Source organism: Coffea arabica, chromosome 4c (assembly GCF_036785885.1).
Source record: "Coffea arabica cultivar ET-39 chromosome 4c, Coffea Arabica ET-39 HiFi, whole genome shotgun sequence".
Classification (NCBI taxonomy): Eukaryota; Viridiplantae; Streptophyta; class Magnoliopsida; order Gentianales; family Rubiaceae; genus Coffea; species Coffea arabica.
In genome coordinates this window covers 16,094,503-16,112,476 of record NC_092316.1, presented here as the reverse complement: position 1 = coordinate 16,112,476, position 17,974 = coordinate 16,094,503, and the positions used below count along the sequence as shown (strand labels likewise).

The window sequence follows — 17,974 nt, the reverse complement described above, 5'->3', positions numbered from 1 at the left end:
AGTCCTCTTGGAGAAGTTCTTCCTTCGAAATGAAATATTCAGCTTCACAAACCTTAAAGAGGAAATTATTCACAAACCTTTTTTTCAAGAGGGCATAGAACACAACACCACATCCTAAAAATCATACTAAAAACACTCTTTAACATAACAAAAATACGTAAAATAAACACTAATCAATGATAGCTAACATTTATGAACAACCAAATGTATATTTGGAACTTTTTTGAGACATTGATTCTGCAAATTTTTGTGTGTTTCAGTGCTTGTTCTGACATAAGAATTCTACCTTTTTGCTATTTCTATGGTAATAAATAATCAAGATCATATTCAACTCTTTCACAAATGATCTTCGACTCCTTCACAAACTTTATTGTGATTGTATCCTGCATTTGTTTTATTTCTATATTTGCAATTGTTTTATATCCCAAAAAACACAACAAAATTAGTTCTTACTCTTTTATTTACAAAAGTGCATCTCATATGGCATGGATTAGCCTCTTTACAAGAACTATTACTGTTGGTTTCTACTAAATGCCATTTACTAAAATTAGAATATTAAAAGAATGATATTAGACCTAGTCTAATCCTTATAATTTATGGATACTTCTAGCTAAAGATCAGATAAATATATAATTCGTAGATTTTGAAAAGAAATATGAGATTAAATTTTTTATGAAGTAGATTAGTTGTTTACATTGTGAAACTCCTTTGAACTTAGATAGCTTATACGTGAAGGTACTCTTATTTGATATATAAATTCATGAATAAAGCCGTGGTTGTCTGTAACAAATGTGCTCGTGTTCCCTTTACTCCTTCCAAGTTATCAGTAGAAGAAACTATTGGAATAATTACTGATTGCAAATGATAAAGTTTTCACAAACATAAGTTAATTAAACTTATAAATGTATTAAGCCAATGTTCAATACTAAGTTTTGATTTGTGGAATGGGTAATATAATGGATAGCAGTACTGTGAATAGGTACCAATAAAAAAATTGGATGAGTAATATTAAGAAAAGAATTTGGTCGATAACAATTTCTTTTATTATAATCTAGAGAATTTAAAAATATCTTTACTATAGGTAAATTAGTAGCTGGACATCCAATACATAAGAACATGAGACACTACAATAAATATATTAAATGCATATCTAATAGAATTAAAACTTATTTTTTTGTTTAATAATATAAGAATTTGAAATTCCTAATTGAAATTAATCAAGACAATGGAGTTTACAATGAATTTGATATCTTTGACTCAAACCTTTTCTTTTTCTCAATGAGATGATTCATTTACAAAGGATTTGAACCTTTCATGATTCAAATCCATCCATCAGAATGCAGCCTAGTAGAAGATTCATTTTTTTGGGATCTATATAAAGATTTATACTAGTAGTTTTGAATGGAGAAGAGGCATATGAAAGAATTCTCTTACGAACAAGCTTTTTAGATAGGAGTACGGGCTCTTGTATTACCTTCACCTTGTTCAGAATGAAAATAACAAATTGTTTCTGTAAAACTTAATTTTCTTGACGTTTTATGTAGTTCTTATATTAAAAGTATATTAAGTATAACATAACATCATAGTAGTGTCATATTAGCTATATATTTGGTCACTTGTTGAATTTCTAACACTTTGAAATCTGTATGTGAAATCATTATCAACATCATTATCCGCAGTTTAGTATGCAATTATTAGTTTTAAAAGATCAGTTTTGTTTCTAAGAATATTAACTTATGTTTAGCTTTAAGTTTGAGGTTTGTGAAATGGCACCAAAGAGTTTTTCTTTTCTCTGTTTTTGTTTAAAGGGAAAATCGTTTAAAATGTCCCTCACGTTTTATAAAATGACTTTTTTCGTCCCTCACTTTTAAAAGTATAATTTTACGTCCCTTACAAATTCACATTGATCAAATTTGATCCCTCCTTAAGTTTTCGACTAGTTTTTGGCCGGAATCCACCACGTGACTTGCAAGTGATCATTTTTTAAAGACAAAATTGTCAAATCAAATTTTTACATAATCAGATTCATAGTCCATCACATTTCACAAAATAAATTTTTTCGTCCCTAACATTTTATATATGCCTTTTGATTTTACTTGAACAGTATGAATAATATGTAATTTATCTCTATTGAATTTCATCTAAACATGCTAATCGTAGTTATACACATGCTATTCAATAGATATATACTAATAATTTTGTTTGAAACACATGTATATATTTATATGATTCCACCATTTGAACCTATTCAATATTTGTGACATTTCTCTTTTGGTAATAATTTATTTATTGAGTTGTATAATAAGGTCATCTAATTAATGGGTCCTAACTCGAATTCTACAATTGTGCTGACAAATTTCAATTTAAATCTGAAATTTCTACTCGACACTTTTAAAACCAACAATTGAATTATTTGCCTTGTGATTGTCTTAAAATTTGAAAGTGCCAATCATTTATTTCTTTTTGTCATACTTTTCTTTTGTTTACTTTTTCTATCCAAATTTAATTCGATATAAACACTCGATAATATTTAGGATTAAATATCTTCTTTATTTTCAAATTTCGAGTAAAAGAAAATGAATATAAGTAAAAAAACTAACAAATTTTTTAAACCTATGTATATATCTATTTGATTTCACTTAAGCTGTACGAATAGTATGTAAGATATCTCTATTTGATTTCACATGCTATTCGTACTGTTTAAGTAAAATCAAATAGATATATACATGGATTTAAAAAAAATTATTCAAACACATGATCAATAAAAGATAAAAAAATTCATTTTGAAAAATGTGAAGAATGAAAAAATTCATTTTGTAAAATGTAAGGGACGAAAAAATTTATTTTATGAAATGTGAGGGATTATGAATCGAATTATATAAATTTGATTTGACAATTTTGCCCTTAGAATATGATCACGTGCAAGGCATGTGGTGAATTCCGACCAAAAATCAGTCGGAAACATAAGTAGGAACCAAATTTGGCCAATATAAATTTGTAAGGGACGTAAAATTATATTTTTAAAAATAAGGGATGAAAAAAGTTATTTTGCAAAATGTGAGGGACGTTTTGAACGATTTTTCCTTGTTTAAAACCAATAAGTAACTTTTTTATGTGGTATAAATAAAAAGAAGATTTTTACAATCTCGTGTCCAGAGCGGTAAATTCAATCTTACTTTCAAAGATTTTCAAGAGTAATGGTAATTTTAAAGTTTTGAATTATATATTTTTTGTACTATAATTACCACATGTCTTGAGGTATAACATAAAATACCTAACATAAAGCGTATGTAAAATTAATAACTATAGCTAGCAATAGTTAACACTCAACACACACGCAAAGGACAATCCGATTTCTCATTTCTGATTAATGATAAAAAGAGATTGCAACTAATTTGAAGAACTAAATAAAGGCTTAATCATGAATTGTTTCCCCACGGGGGTTGAGCAGAAAATTGCCACTATAATAAAAAAAGAAACATACAAATTGCCTCTTGTTGACAAAAGGTCAAACAAGTGGATTAGATTTTTCATGTATGAGATGTGTAAGAAGACATTCAAGCCCTCACATACATAAGACTTTGATAGTTTTATCATTAGGAAATGGTAAGATCATATCTTTTTTCACTAAATAATATTGTTATATCTAGAAAATTGTTATACAATCATAGATGTATATAATCATAGCAATTAGATAAATTATTAATTAAATACATTTGCTAGTTATGATAATTTATTCAATTTAAATATTTTTCATAAGAAAATACTAGTATATACTTAAACATTAAACGGATTGTAAAGGGTAATTTTAAAGAGTAATATTTTTTAAAAAAGACCGTAAAGTGTAACTTTCAAATGTGAGTGGATATAACTTGAACTTTAAAAAGCTCAGGGGAGGTTTCTGCAATTAACACAAATTGCTTCTTGAAAGTTAAACACTGATAACCTCGACCGTATTCAGCAGTCAATAAGCAGACAACTACTCGTATCATCACCTTGAGGAAAATGGCGTTTTTCTTCAGAAACACCTCTCTTTCTCAGCTGCGACTCCAACCTCAGGTACATCCATTTCGTCTTTCCTCCTTAGTTATCTGCTGCTTATGATTTCTTTGCTTTTTCTTTTTTTTTTGGGGTCAAAATGGGTTTTTGATTTGATTATAAATCTCGAGAAAATTGGCTGCAGAAGTCCGATCCATTTGCCCTTTCGCGTCGTGGATTACACGTTGAACCAGGGCCTCGTGAAAAGGCTGTGAGTATATGTCATCTGGGTTTTGTTTTTTCTTTTTGTATTTTATGTTGTTGTTTATCACATTTTTTCTAATTTTGCTTCTGTAGTTGAACAAATGCAGCTTTGGAGTTTTTCTGTAGTTTGAGATCTAAAATATGTAATTGGACATAAATCATTTGTGGGTTTTTTGAGCGGGTAAAAATAATTAAGGGGACAAGGTTTTGTTTGTTAGAATTGTTGCTGGAAAATTGGTTAAAGTAGGGTATTAGGAACGAGGAAGCGTGACGTCTTTTTCCTATTCCTCCATATTTGGGTTCGGTCCAATTTTAGAATTTTTTGTTGAAAAACCTGTAATTTCAAATTAAGTAGAATGTTACTTTTCTATTCTTGGCGACTGACTGATGAGGTTTATATATGTGTAGCTGAATATTGGATTCTTGTTTTCTTGCAAAGCCCTCGATGGCGAGGGTGTCGGGTATGGCCCGTTATTGAGTTTCTAAACCTGTATTTGTTAGGTTTTTGGTTGAGAATGATACTTTTTCTGGATTTAGATAATTAATATGTATGACACTCTTTTGCTTCAACTTGGTGAATAAATTCTCTCTAAGGATAAGTGTATTTTACTGGCTTGAAATGATGGTTCATTGCTTGTATGACCAATCCAGTAAGAAAGAGACATCGAAATGGTTATAGTGCCATCTAAATTTGGTATCACTGGTTTTTCTTGGAGTAATTATCTGTAAGAAATTATTGGAACTTCTTATTCTTTGTATCAAGTAGGCATGCATATATGTGACTTGTTCCTTGCCATTCTTCTTCAATCAGAGTTAATAGCTGCTGTAAGAAAATGCTTAATCACATTTTATAGACATCTGAGTTGTATTTAAGAGATGGTTGTGGGGCTTGATTAGTCTATTTTGTAATAATTTATGATAATGAGATTCAAGTGATTAACATCATAAATGCTTACCATTTCGGCTTTCTAAGATAGTTTATTATTGACTATTGTTTTTTCTATGCATATTCTGTCTCTTCTGTATTTTGTTATTATGTTGCTCATGAAGTGAACAATTTGATATCTGAAAACATTTCAATGCTTCATGCATGTTAGTAGTTTTTTTGTGCTATTTGCTAATTACTTTTGTTTTCTCACACATGATTTCGCTATCTGCAGCTCTTAGCTGAGGATCCAGCATTGAAGCAATTTAAATCACATAAGAAAAGCGTGAAGCGCATCAAAAGAGTTGGAGATGTTCTCACTATTGTAGTTGTAGCTGGTATGGTGATTATTCCACTTCAAACTGACTGTATGAGTTTTACAACTAATTGCATAAAATGCCGAATATGACAATTAATTCTTGTATCCCAACTAGATAGATGATCATCAGAGGATTTCATTGTATTAGAGGATTTGCTCTTAATGAACGAGGATAAATTGTCAAGTTAACGTTTTCTAGAATTGTTAGTTCAATTTTGTTGCTGACAATTAGTTTAGAAGGCTGAAAACATTGACCACTCAAAATCTCATTTTGGAGAATTCTGGTGTAATTTGTTGCCATGATGTTTAAAGGTTAAAATCCTTGTGAACTAAAATTCTCCTAAAAAACAACATATAGTCAAACTTGTTGGGTCAGTTTGCATTGGTGTTTTACCATGTGTGAAAATGCACTCAAAATCTCGTCTTGAGGAGTTCTGGTGTAATTTGTTGGTATGACTGTAAAGTTTCGCCTTTAATCCTCTATTCAGATTTCTTTAGGGTGAGAAAGTATCTGTTCATGTATAGTTTGGATATTTGTGTGTTATTTCTTATCAAAATATTGGTATGATTTGGCCTTTGATATCCTTATATCTCTGGCAGAGTAAACTACAAAAGGGCATATCCTTCAAGGTTTCTTGCCAGATTTTAAAATATCAACTGATTTGTTGGTATACAATTGTTTTGCATAATGTTGGGCTTATTCCTTTTCAGATGTCTGTATATCTAGAGAATGTTTCTATATTATCCTTATCTAGATTACACATTTCTCTAATTGTTGGCAGTGTCATGCGGTATATTAAGTATTGTTAGACATACCTAGTATTATGATCTTGGTTTCTTAACTTCTCTTTAGATGTGTGTACTTCCAATTTTTTTAGGATATAACTTTTTTTGAGGGAGTCCAGGAGTTGACAATTCCTTGTGTAGGATAAGGTTGCTAATTTAGAGAAAAGGCAATCAGGGGAAGAGAAAGGGGGAGGAGGGGTGGCTGCTTTTTTTTTTTTCTTTCTTTCTTTTTCGGATTGGCAAAGTGGATTTTATCAGTAGAAATGCATCCACAAGTCCAAACAAATGGCTGGAATGATCAGTCCAGAAACTTGTGAAAAGTAAAATTCTTCTTATCTTTGAGATTGGGTAGTGTGTGTCCTAAAATGCACTCCTTTTTCATCTCTAGCCATAAAGCCACACAAGTGCTACAGAGCAGGTTATCTGCATCCCCAATCCTCATGGTATTTGCATCTAAGCAGTCCATGAGAGCCTTACTTTTACACCAGCAGATTTCCAGCTGCAATTCTCTCTGGCATCAGAGAAGCAGATAATTTTTCTCCCCAGCCCTTTTTCCTTCTCAGATTTTCACCCTTGAAAATAGCTTCTTAAGTTGTGTATCTCAAAATGGTGATGCTTCTGGGGGCTTGTGACTCTGAATTCCCTTCCTATTGGAAACTGAAAACCATAGTTTCTGATCCTGTTTAGCAATCCTTAATTTGAAAGCATCGTCACGTGTTGTTTGCTCACTTTCATTTGTCACTACCTGTCCAGCATACCTGGTACTGGTAAAGCCTGGATACTACAGTTTGATAAAGACTTGCAATGCTATGCTGGAGTCTTTCAAATATTTGTTTGAATCTCTGTTACATGGACTCTTCATCCAACCCAGAAGTACCTATGTCTGTAGGATATGACAAGGGTGCTGGTAACGGATATGTCTTGGATGTGGTGAAACATCAACTAGGTACTTTGGCTTAAGATGGGACTCCTGGGCTTTAGTAGTCCCTGCTGAAAATTACCTGACAATATTATACTCTTTTCTGTTGGTATCGATTATTAGCACAAGCACATTTTTTGTTTAGCTTTTAGGTCAGTGAAATATCTAAGTCAGTGGTACGAAGTTTGTTTATAAAATGCAAACTTAATGTTCCTCATTATGAGTTTAAAAGTATTGTTACCAAATTGATTCTGCCATATCCAAGTACCTATGTCTACTTTTTTTAGCTGTCCTGTATCTTGTAATTTATGAAAGCTGAAATCTCCCATAGCGTATCCTTACGCCCAAGTCAATGAAACACAGATTTGAGCAACTGAGGCCCTCTTGTTAACAGAGGTTTGGTAAAGGTTTGGAAATATAATTTGACAGCCTCTGTGCAGACCATCTATCCTCCCAGATTTTTGCTCAAGTGCCATTTCTGCTTTGAAATAATGTCTTACCTGTGTTCCATCTATTCGTAGTTGCTTCCAAGATTGCCGCACCATAAGGTCTAGAGATCTTACACGTTTTCCAATTTCTGATATGGTTGCCATATTTTTTAGCAATCAGCTTACTCTCTGTTTATCTTATATCTATAAAGTATATGACAAACTCTGTTTTCTTTGGAGAGATTTTTTGTAGATGAAAATCTTTACTGATCCAGTATTCTTCTCTCAGAATTTGGAGTTGTTATGAATTTCCAGTCTACCAAATGGCACTTTTTTTCCTTTTGCACCTTTTACTGAAATTCATTTGCTGTCTCTCCAGCCTTAACAAAATCTGTTTTCCCTGTAGAGCATTGTCATATATGAGAATCCCCTAGCAAATAATCTCTTCTTGCATTTGGAGTCCCTACAGTTTTCCGGTCTACCAAATGGTACATTTTATTTTCATTTGCACCTTTTTAGTGAAAGTTCTTCGCAGTTTCTTGAGCCCATTCCCTACAGAGGATGGCATGGTTAGGACTGACATGAAGGATGTATTTCTGCACTCTAGGGTGCTTTTGCAATTACTTATTTCCCTACCTCAGAGAGGTACTGCCTCTTCCATCCTGGTTGTCTCCTTTTGAGCCTTTGGTGACTGGATTCAACACTTCACTTGGGTGCCAGGTGGACAAGAAAGAAAATTATGTATGAATTTTTTGATTACTTCGTATGAATTACTTGTATTGGCAGTGATACAATCTGTTTATGTCATTTGTCCATATTTATACTTCCTAGAATTTTTTAATCTTTTTCTGGTAAAAAGAATCTGTCAGGTAATGCCTGTGCTTGAGAAATCTCTGAGCAAGTACACTTGAGTTCCAATCACCATCTTGACATGAAGCTTTTTGAACCTGTGTGCCTTTTCCATACCTGGTTAAGTTTCTATTGGAATTTTACTTGATGATAGCTATGTGTCACAATTTGTTAGACAAATGCTTGTCAGTTGTTTACTTGAAAGTCACGAGCAGAAATGCTTATGTCATTCCTTAGAGCGACCATTTGAACATTTTCAATCCTTTTGAGAGTTATCAGTTCAACCAGAAAATTACAAAGTCAACTCAAATTGACAATTTTTACCAACTAATGCAGTTTGGGGAAACCTTTTCCTTTGTCATACCATAGGTAGCTATTATTTGTACATTTACTCAGAATTACTATCGGTAATCTTTTCACCAATGCTACCTTTTTTGCTTGGTTGGGATGGAATAAGGGGTATTTGACATGACAACTTGGATGTCAGTATGGCTTTGCAGACACCAAGTTGTTCCCTTGGAGCTTTGCAACTTGCACCTTTTTTTTTTTTTCCAATATTGGTGAACTTTGGAAGAATGAGCTTCTTTTCATACTCCAAATAGAGATAGAAAGTGGTACACAGTAGCTGATTTTGTTCTTATTTAGAACTTCTCATAATGCTTTTCGGTTAACATCCTGGATAAGGTTGACTGGAATAAACCTATGAAGAAGACATAACAGGGTGAAAAATCTGCTTGAATAACTGCTTATTGGTATTTGTTCGTTGATCAGATTTCATAGAATTAAGCATGATGCAACGTGGTTCTCCAATTATGAGGTTTCTTTCTTGTTGGTAGTTTGGAGCATTATCAACGTACGTTAACTCCTTAGTCACATAACAGTAATGCTGCCCTTGAAAATATAATCAAAGGAGGAAGTATTGTCTTCTGGAAAGAGCATTTTTGTACAGCTCTGGCTCTTAACCATCCTTTGATAGTCTATTGATCCTATAAATGAAGTTATACTCATTTTTGTTTCTGAAGTGGTCGAATTACATAGATAGTTGAATATATTGGTCTTAATCAAATGGACAAACAACGAATTAGGTAGTTTTTGCAGAAATCCAGCACTCTTATCCTTTTTTTCTTTCGGTTAGTTTCTAAAGGCTTTTGTTCTTGATGCTTGTATTTTCAGGATGTTGCTATGAGATCTATGTCAGAGCAGTGATGCGAGAGGAAGCACGAAAACAGGCAAAAGAGAGTGCATAATGGCTCAGTTCTGTATCACTGATCTTTTGAGATTTCTGGTTAAAGATATTGCTCCAGTACTTTGAGATTTTGGTTGGAAGATACTTGTTGCATGAGCCACAGGGTTTGATGATGAAAATAATTGCTTCTACAAGATCCAAGTCACCCCTTAAATCCCAATTGTCAATTAAAATAGAGTGCATTGTGCAGTGATACTTCGAGATGCAAGTGGGCTGTAGTAAGCTACGTTGTTGTTCTTTGGTTTGTGGCTTGACTGCACTGTGCTTTTTTCCTTTTATTTTTTTTATTAAGTGGAATAGACATTTGACATCATTCTATTTACCATAACAAGAGTACAGTAAAATCGGTTCTTGCTGTAGTTTGAAAATTGGTTCTCAAAGCAAGGCAGCAAAATCCTGTACAAAAAGGGCTTTTTGGGTGTAGTCGTGTGGAAGGTATATCAAATTTCAATTGTAACAAGGTAGTAAATAATGGAAAAAAGAAAAAAGACGCACATATTCAATTTAATATATTTTTTCATGTAACATCAAAATTAAGGTTAGAAGTAAAAAAAAAACAAATATTTAACTTCACAAAGAAAAATATTGTAAGGAAATGATGCATTCAAATTTCTTGATAGCCTATTCTGAACATTACGTCCCCCAAAACAAATGAGATTATGAGAAGAATGATCACCTTTTTAAGCAAAAAGCACAGAATTGCTGAGAGTAATACCAGGCTTCAATGCAAAATGAAAATTGAAATCTCCAGGGAAAATAATAGTGGAGAACTGAAAATCTTTATTTTGTTTATTTATTTTTTCTGTAGTTATGAGCTCTGGGTTCTCTTTCTCCGTTGTTCAGTTTGACAAATTAATGATAATGAAAGGGGTTTAGAACAGATTGTAATATCATCATGACAATAAAAAGGGGTTTAAAAGAAATGATGAAGAAAAAGGTTGGAACTAGGAAGTGGAATATTTTCACTTTCGGCTATGGAAAAGACAAAGCAATATTTTTTTTATTTATTTAAAAATGGGGCTGATATTTAAGCCAGGATATCATACAATCCTCTTTTCCACTTGAAATTCAGATACATAACGTCTTTCAACTCCTTTTTCTCTAATTTTTTTTTTTGATGTTTTTTAATAACCTAAAAGACAGCAATCAGTTGGAGGATCATTTACAGATGGGCATCATCGTTCTACGTTTTTTTTTTTTTTTTTTTTGTTTCCTTTTCTTTTCGAGTAAAGAGTCATCATTGCACTAAATCTTCGTTTTGGTTAGTATTCTTTTCTTCTTCCTTTTTTCCTTTCTTTTTTTACTTATTCCTCAAAATATCTTACTTCTGTATTAAATTCAAACAAATCCTATGCTTGACAGTTGAGAGTGGAAATGATGTGCGAAGGGGAGGGAAAGTAGAAAAAAAATCAGGCAAAATTTATTTTCAATTTTCTTAGATAGTGTCGCTTTATTGAAATTTCAATTCTTTTCCCGCCTAATGGTGGAATATGTTGCTTGCAACATACCACACTTCACTCATGTTCTTTTCTTGTTATCTGCTTTAATACCTATGTCAATATAAATTAAGACATATAATGTTGAAAGATTATAATAGTTGATAATATTTCTATTGCCAATTGCAATGCCAAATCCATAGTATGCCCATACCTAGACAAAAATTTAAGGGAAATCATTGAAAACGCTCTCAAATTCCGTCAAATAAATATTTTTGTCCTTTATTTTTAAACTGTTGATTTTACATCTCTTATAAATTCAAATTAACAAATTTTGGTCCCAAATTAAATTTTGACTATTTTTTAGCCTGCAATCACCACATAACCTATATACAATCATTTGTTATGTACAAAAAAGTTAGATCTCACTCTTTTTAGTGGCAAAAATAAATATGAATTGGATCAAATTTGATATAGTTGGATTTTTTTTAGTTGTAAAAAATGAATATGGATCAAGTCATTAGTTTAACTATTAATGGGATCTAATTTCTTTTGCCCCTAAAAAAATGATCATGTGTGGGTCACGTGATGGATTCGGAGTAAAAAGTAGTTAAAAAAACTAATACCTATTTGGAAGTGAGTTTTTTGACCAAGTTTTTTACCTACAAATTTTTTAACAACTTTAGCTACAGGAACCTAAAAAAACTTATCAAATTTTTTAACCTACATACTTCAAAATATCTAATACACAAAAAACTTCTATCTTTCTTTTTCTTTCTCCCCCACCCTATCCACCATACCTTCATCGCCGGCCAGCGCCACCACCTCCGCCGCCGTTTCCGGTGCCGGCATTCCCAAAATTTTTTTCCCTTCCTTTCTCCCTCCCTCTCTCCTTCCATCCCCTCTCCCCCTCCCTTCCCCGGCCAAACTCCCTCGACCTATGCAGCAGCAGCAGTTACTTTCCTCCTGCTCTGGTTTTTCTTTCTCCCTCCAGTCACGCCAACGCTATGGCTGATGAAGGGACAGGGGGACAGGGGAACAGGGAAGGGGGTGGCAGGATAGAGGGGTGGCTGGAAACGGGAAACAGGAAGAGGAACAGGGGAGGGGGAAACAGGAGGGGGTGGCGGGACAGAGGGGGTGGCGTGCAGAGGGGAGGGGGAAGGGGCAGAGGAGGTGGCGGGGCAGCGGGGGAAGGGCTGGCGGGGGGAGAGGGTGGTGTGGAGGGGAGGGGGAAGGGGCAGAGGGGGTGGCGGGGGAAGGGCTGGCGGGGCAGAGTGGGTGGCGTGCAGAGGGGAGGGGGAAGGGGCAGAGAGGCTGGCAGGGGAAGGGGGTGGCGGGGGAAATGCAGAGGGGAGGAGAAGGGGAAAGGGAGGAGAGGGGTGGCGGGAGGGGAAGGAAGAAGAAGAAGAAAGAGAGGAAAGAAAAGAAAAAGGAAAAAAAGAAAGAAAGAAAAAAAAAAGAAAAGGAAAAAAAAATTCACCTTACAAAAACTTCTATAAAATTTTTTCAAAAACTTCTACAGTGCACTACAGTAAAGTTTTAGACAAACTCCCAAAAACTCAGGTTCCAAATAGGCCCTAGGTTTTGACCAAAATTTACCGATTTAATTTTGTAAGGAATGTAAAGTTACTATTTTAAAATTAAAGAACGAAAAAATTTATTTGGCTAAATATAAGGGACAATTTTAGCGATTTTCCCATAATTTAACGCAAAGGTTTCAAGTCATGTGGTTGAGAGGCGCTCATATAGATAAAGCAAAATAAAATTGGTGTTATCTGCCAAATTACAGTAAAGTTTTCACAAGTTCATGTCAAACTTTCCATAACGAACCCATGAATCCAAATTCTTAAAACAATATATATTTTTAAATTCTGACTAACAACACTGAATATTCTTTATACTAGCTAAAAGATAAAAAAAATTAACATAAAACAAAAAATAAAACCTGCAGTGGACCATTTTGGGACCAAAGTGCTACAGTTTACATCACTAAACCAATGAAAGCGAAGGTAGCCGTGACTTAATCCATTCTAGACAGAGTTGACACATGTAACCATTCCTGGGCTACTTTTCTGAATAAATATAAAACAAAAAGCAAGTAAATGCATCTCTTTATAATCTTTGGATATTGGGAAAGCATGATTGAGTTAAGAATAAGTTGGACAATGTGCATGCCCTCCATTTGCTTTTTTTCTTTCATTTTCTTTTTGCTAAAGATCATGAATGATCTGACTAGAATTTGAGAAAAAACAGTAGTCCATTTACATCTTTGCCCTTGAGAGAATAATAAATCATGACATTTTAGTTTTTTTATATCTTTATGTGTAATATCATGTTCTTGATTCATTGAAATATCCAAATGCTACTTATGCCATTATAAAGGAAAGGAAATTGATTGGGTCAATAGTTTACATTTGATTTCTTGAGTTTGATTTTATGTTTTATTCTTTATATTTTCTTCTGGTTCTTTTTTTTTTTTTTTTTTTTTGACAATGTGTCTCTTCCTTCTTTGCTTTCTGCTATTGTTGAGGACTCACATTTTGACTATGTATTTAATTAATTTGAAATTCATACAGAATCCACAAGGAAAAAGAATGGAAATGATAAGTTTATTCTTCATTGGAGTTCACTCAATTCTTCTCCCACTTGAGGCACATCTACATGGACATATTTCATTTTTCATTATTTTATTCATTATTTTACATTTTATTAAACATGTACCATCCAATAAGATGCAAAAAGTATTACAAAGATAACTAAGATTAGCACAATTATCTATAATAAGAATACCAAGAACTTCAAAAAAGGAAAAAGAAAAAAAGAGTTTCCTTGGTCCATTTTGTAATGAATTATAACTTTTACTAATACCAGAATTTCATGTCTAAAATCCGAGTAATACATACAGCACAAAATCGGATCCCGACTTCTCCAATTGCTAGGCACAATTGTACAGGGTAATGTAATACTAGCACAATAGTTGTAGAGATTAAAGTTTTTGATCTTTCATTGACTTCACTCTAGATTTTAAATCCGATGAAATTCTGACTCTCTATAAAACAATAATAATAATAATGATAACAATAATAACAATGAAGTGATCTTGTAGGATTTTCAAGAAATTCTTCGATTTCTGTCGGAAGCAGACGTAACGTCAATATGTACAGATACTACTTAGTTAATATTGTGCATAAAGTCAATAAATTTTGACACAAAATTATCTCTCACAATCAAAATTTCAAATTCAACAAATTCAACCCATTAATTACACTATTTTCTACAAAATCATAGACCATATATCTTCTAATTGCGTGACACGTGTCCCTTTCTAGGGGGCATGACTGTAAACATAATAAAGTTTGTGGAGCCAACTTTCAGAACCAAAAAGCACTAAATTTTAAATTACTCAAAAATCCCTCTCCAAATGCGGACAGCTACAATTTGTCATACTTGACAAAATGTTCAACACATGGGATTGTAACGCCTGCATTACACCTCTGACTTCTGAGCTGTAGCTCTCAAGAATTCAAACACTGAAGAAAAAAGGTAGCAGAAGTGGAAGAAGACTAGACCCACTGAAATCAAGAGGAAAAGGACTTTTTATATAGTGGATTTTTGCAGAAGAAGATCCAGTGATATTAAAAGAGGACCTGGCTTCTGAGATTGATATGGCAACTTTTGCAGGGACTACTCAGAAGTGCAAGACATGTGAGAAGACTGTGTACTTAGTGGATCAACTTCAAGCTGACAGCAAAGTCTACCACAAGTCTTGTTTCAGATGCCACCACTGCAGGGGTACCCTCAAGGTGCATGATGATATCTTGATGATCTTTGTTTTATCTGTGAGAATTTTCTATATTTGCTCGCTTGCTCTGGTTGTTCTCTGTCTTGGTCATTAATGGAACTGAGAATATCTTCTAGTTAGATACCTGGATGTGGTGCATCTGTATTTACAATGGAGTTGTTCTTTGGACTCAATGATACTTTTTTCTGATACAAGGGTTTTTTGTAGGTGATTGCTTTTGTAATGTGAACCCTATTCGTTTTGTTGATTTGATTGATTATATATGCTTTCGCGTAATCTGAGCTAATCAGATTGATTTTGGAACTTCCTGGATAAGTCTAAAAAAGTTCATTTGGATCCACATTCTAATACTAGTTTAACTAACATCATCTTTGTCATGTGAATGATCACAACCTTACAAACACAAACCTTACAATTATAATCAGAGTCATTTGTTGTGGTCGCAATTGAGGAACGCGTGGTAAATTTAGTGGGACTAATAAGTGAAGGCTCAGTATTGGAAATGTTAAACAAGGCCAAACTTTTACTGAATGGGCTGAAGGGTGTCGTAGTCTTCCGAAGCAGCCTCTGATTAATGCCATTGCAACTGCCAAGAAATTGTTCAATTTCTTCTTTTGTTTCTGTTTCGGATTGTGGTTGTTGGTGATGTGAAACAATACATACTTGTTAATGTTGATGGTCCTAGCTGGCAGTACAATTTTGCAGCTGCATCTTTCTCCAACATTTTTCTAGGAACTAAATGATTAGAAATAGCTACTTGGTTGCAGCAAGTTCACCAGCTTGCGTTTTTGTCGCTTGATGAATCTATACGCTAACTATAAATGTGCTTTTCGGGGGTGATTCGACCTGTTTCACATCCTCCAATCAGTTGACTTGATGGAAACATCTGTAGTTGTCTCAACTAAGTTGCAAAGTCATTGTCATTCATACGTCTTTAATTCACTCCTGCCTGTTCTGAACCAGCTGAATTAGGTCCTTCATCTGATAGTGTACAAGGAAAAGAAAATGACCACCAAGGGACAACCTCAAGCTTATGTGAAGATATGACAAAATGACATGGATATGGGAATCTGATCTGTGACAAGTACCACTGCAATCATCTTTCGATGGCCAACAAGGATGATGACTTATACATATCAAGTCCATTGGTTCTGCATGAATGATTCCCAATTATCAGCAAGCTGAATTGATAAACTTAATCTAATTCAAAGACTGTTCTTTTTGAAATGATTGCTTTGTATTTGCATGACTGCTTTGGATTATTTGACTGCTTTTAATCTGTCATGTGACCAAATTATTTTCCTTTATAATTACTTGAATTATCGTTGAGTTTTCTAAACGTGAAGCAAGCTTGAAGTCTGGCATTAAGGCGATGCTTTCTAGGTGGTCTGCAACGCTGCTTGTGTATTGTGCAACATTTGAATGTAGAGACTTATCTGTTTAATGTTAAGATCCTAATGTGCTTGTGATGTTTTGTATTCTGCAGTTTAGTAATTACTCATCCTTTGAGGGGGTTTTGTACTGTAAACCTCATTTTGATCAACTGTTCAAGATGACTGGCAGCTTGGATAAGAGTTTTGAAGGTGATGACTTTCCTGTTTCTTATTTTTTTTATCGCTTCAGACTTGATAGTTGAGGTGCCCAACAAATTGATCTGGTACCTGAACTCTTGGATCTCATGTTACAAATCCAACTTTGTATCTATTTCATAGGTGCTCCAAAAACTGCTAGAGCTGACAGAGTGGCTAATCAGGTAAATCAGATGTCCATACAAAGGACTCTCTTTGCACTTGAATGTAGGATTATATGTTAAATCATGACAGTTTGTTCTGACTCTGATAACTATCTTTGTTAGCTTACTCTTTTTTGAACTGAATAGGGCCAAACAAACAGCAAAGTCTCTAGCATGTTTGCTGGAACTCAAGATAAATGTGTTGCTTGCAAGAAGACTGTATACCCTCTTGAAAAGGTAACTAATAGCTAGAGCAGCAAGAAAGTGTAAGTTTTTACTTCTGAATGAAATGCAGAAAAGGGTTCAACAGAAAACATGGCAGCAGAGCCTGCTTACAATTCATGTTTCTCTAATGATGGTTTACTTATTGTAGATAAACACATCTTCAAATTGATGATAGTACATGAATTTCAATTAAACTGTTATTATGCTTCCTCTATAGCATTTCTAAAATCCAAGTGCCTGGCTAATTCAATTGTTGCTAAACTGCAATCTTGTTGATCTTGTAGGTCGCAGTTGATGGAACATCATATCATAGAGCTTGTTTCAGGTGTAGCCATGGTGGCTGTATGATCAGTCCTTCAAACTATATAGCTCATGATCATAAGCTTTACTGTAGACACCATCACTCCCAACTTTTCAAGAAAAAGGGAAACTTTAGTCAACTGGAGGAACATGAACAAGTTGAATTGGCAACTGAGAATGGAAAAGCCTGATTAGGGTATCAAAATTTTCACCATGATGTCGCATCGAAATTGTATTCTCTGAGACTGAGTACCAAATGCAGCTGTTTGAGGATATAAGCAGAAATGTTGCTGTTTTGTCTAATATTTATCAGGAGAGAAGTTTTGTTTAAATTCCAATTTGTTTCTAGCTTTATTTGTGTGTGTTTTGAAGAGTTGCCTATATGAAGTTTACGTTTCAATTCTACCTTCTTGTAATTAAAAATCTTTTTCTTCCTTCTGGCAAAATATTTTGGTGGTAATATGTGATTTTTTTTCCCACTTGAATAATGCAGTATCTGAAAAGTAACAGTGTAAGATGTATATTCTTCCTTACTTCAGTTACTTGTACTCAGAAACATGTAAAAGATCACTGTATATTACTCTGAATCTAATTGTGCTTTCTGGGGAACCACAAAAAAAAAAAAAAAAAATTTAGCTCAAGGAGTTATGAAGTTGAAACAACTATCTCCAAAATTATATGCGACATCGCACAACATTATTTACAATTTATAGTTGGGTTATTATTACTTTATCTCCTTAAACTATATTACTACTATCAGTTTAC

General features: G+C 33.7%; 2 protein-coding genes across 3 annotated transcripts; both read left to right on the top strand.

Moving 5' to 3' along the window:
- The first annotated feature begins 3,918 nt into the window (after positions 1–3,918).
- On the top strand, positions 3,919–10,082 carry LOC140005311 (succinate dehydrogenase subunit 7B, mitochondrial-like). 2 transcript variants are annotated; one of them, XM_072046128.1, is made up of 4 exons: positions 3,919–4,059; positions 4,184–4,249; positions 5,403–5,505; positions 9,642–10,082. In XM_072046128.1, exons 1-4 carry the CDS (start codon positions 4,006–4,008, stop codon positions 9,713–9,715), a joined length of 297 nt encoding a protein of 98 aa, XP_071902229.1. In that variant the 5' UTR covers positions 3,919–4,005; the 3' UTR covers positions 9,716–10,082. The 2 variants fall into 2 exon arrangements, with proteins under 2 accessions (XP_071902229.1, XP_071902230.1); XM_072046129.1 differs by having other exon boundaries at positions 3,935–4,059; positions 4,187–4,249.
- A 4,543-nt stretch (positions 10,083–14,625) lies between these two features.
- On the top strand, positions 14,626–17,563 carry LOC113739442 (LIM domain-containing protein WLIM1). The gene is made up of 5 exons (XM_027266656.2): positions 14,626–14,953; positions 16,439–16,535; positions 16,665–16,705; positions 16,832–16,921; positions 17,194–17,563. The coding sequence occupies exons 1-5, from the start codon at positions 14,816–14,818 to the stop codon at positions 17,398–17,400; spliced, it is 573 nt and encodes a 190-aa protein (XP_027122457.1). The 5' UTR covers positions 14,626–14,815; the 3' UTR covers positions 17,401–17,563.
- The last annotated feature ends 411 nt before the right edge of the window (positions 17,564–17,974 follow it).

Bases quoted from the DNA above. Each gene is read 5' to 3' on its own strand.
- LOC140005311 (XM_072046128.1), top strand. From the start codon at position 4,006: ATGGCGTTTTTCTTCAGAAACACCTCTCTTTCTCAGCTGCGACTCCAA. The intron at 4,250-5,402 runs GTGAGTATATGT...CGCTATCTGCAG, and splicing joins CAGGGCCTCGTGAAAAGGCT to CTCTTAGCTGAGGATCCAGC. The intron at 5,506-9,641 runs GTATGGTGATTA...TTGTATTTTCAG, and splicing joins CACTATTGTAGTTGTAGCTG to GATGTTGCTATGAGATCTAT.
- LOC113739442 (XM_027266656.2), top strand. From the start codon at position 14,816: ATGGCAACTTTTGCAGGGACTACTCAGAAGTGCAAGACATGTGAGAAG. The intron at 14,954-16,438 runs GTGCATGATGAT...TGTATTCTGCAG, and splicing joins ACTGCAGGGGTACCCTCAAG to TTTAGTAATTACTCATCCTT. The intron at 16,706-16,831 runs GTAAATCAGATG...TGAACTGAATAG, and splicing joins CTGACAGAGTGGCTAATCAG to GGCCAAACAAACAGCAAAGT.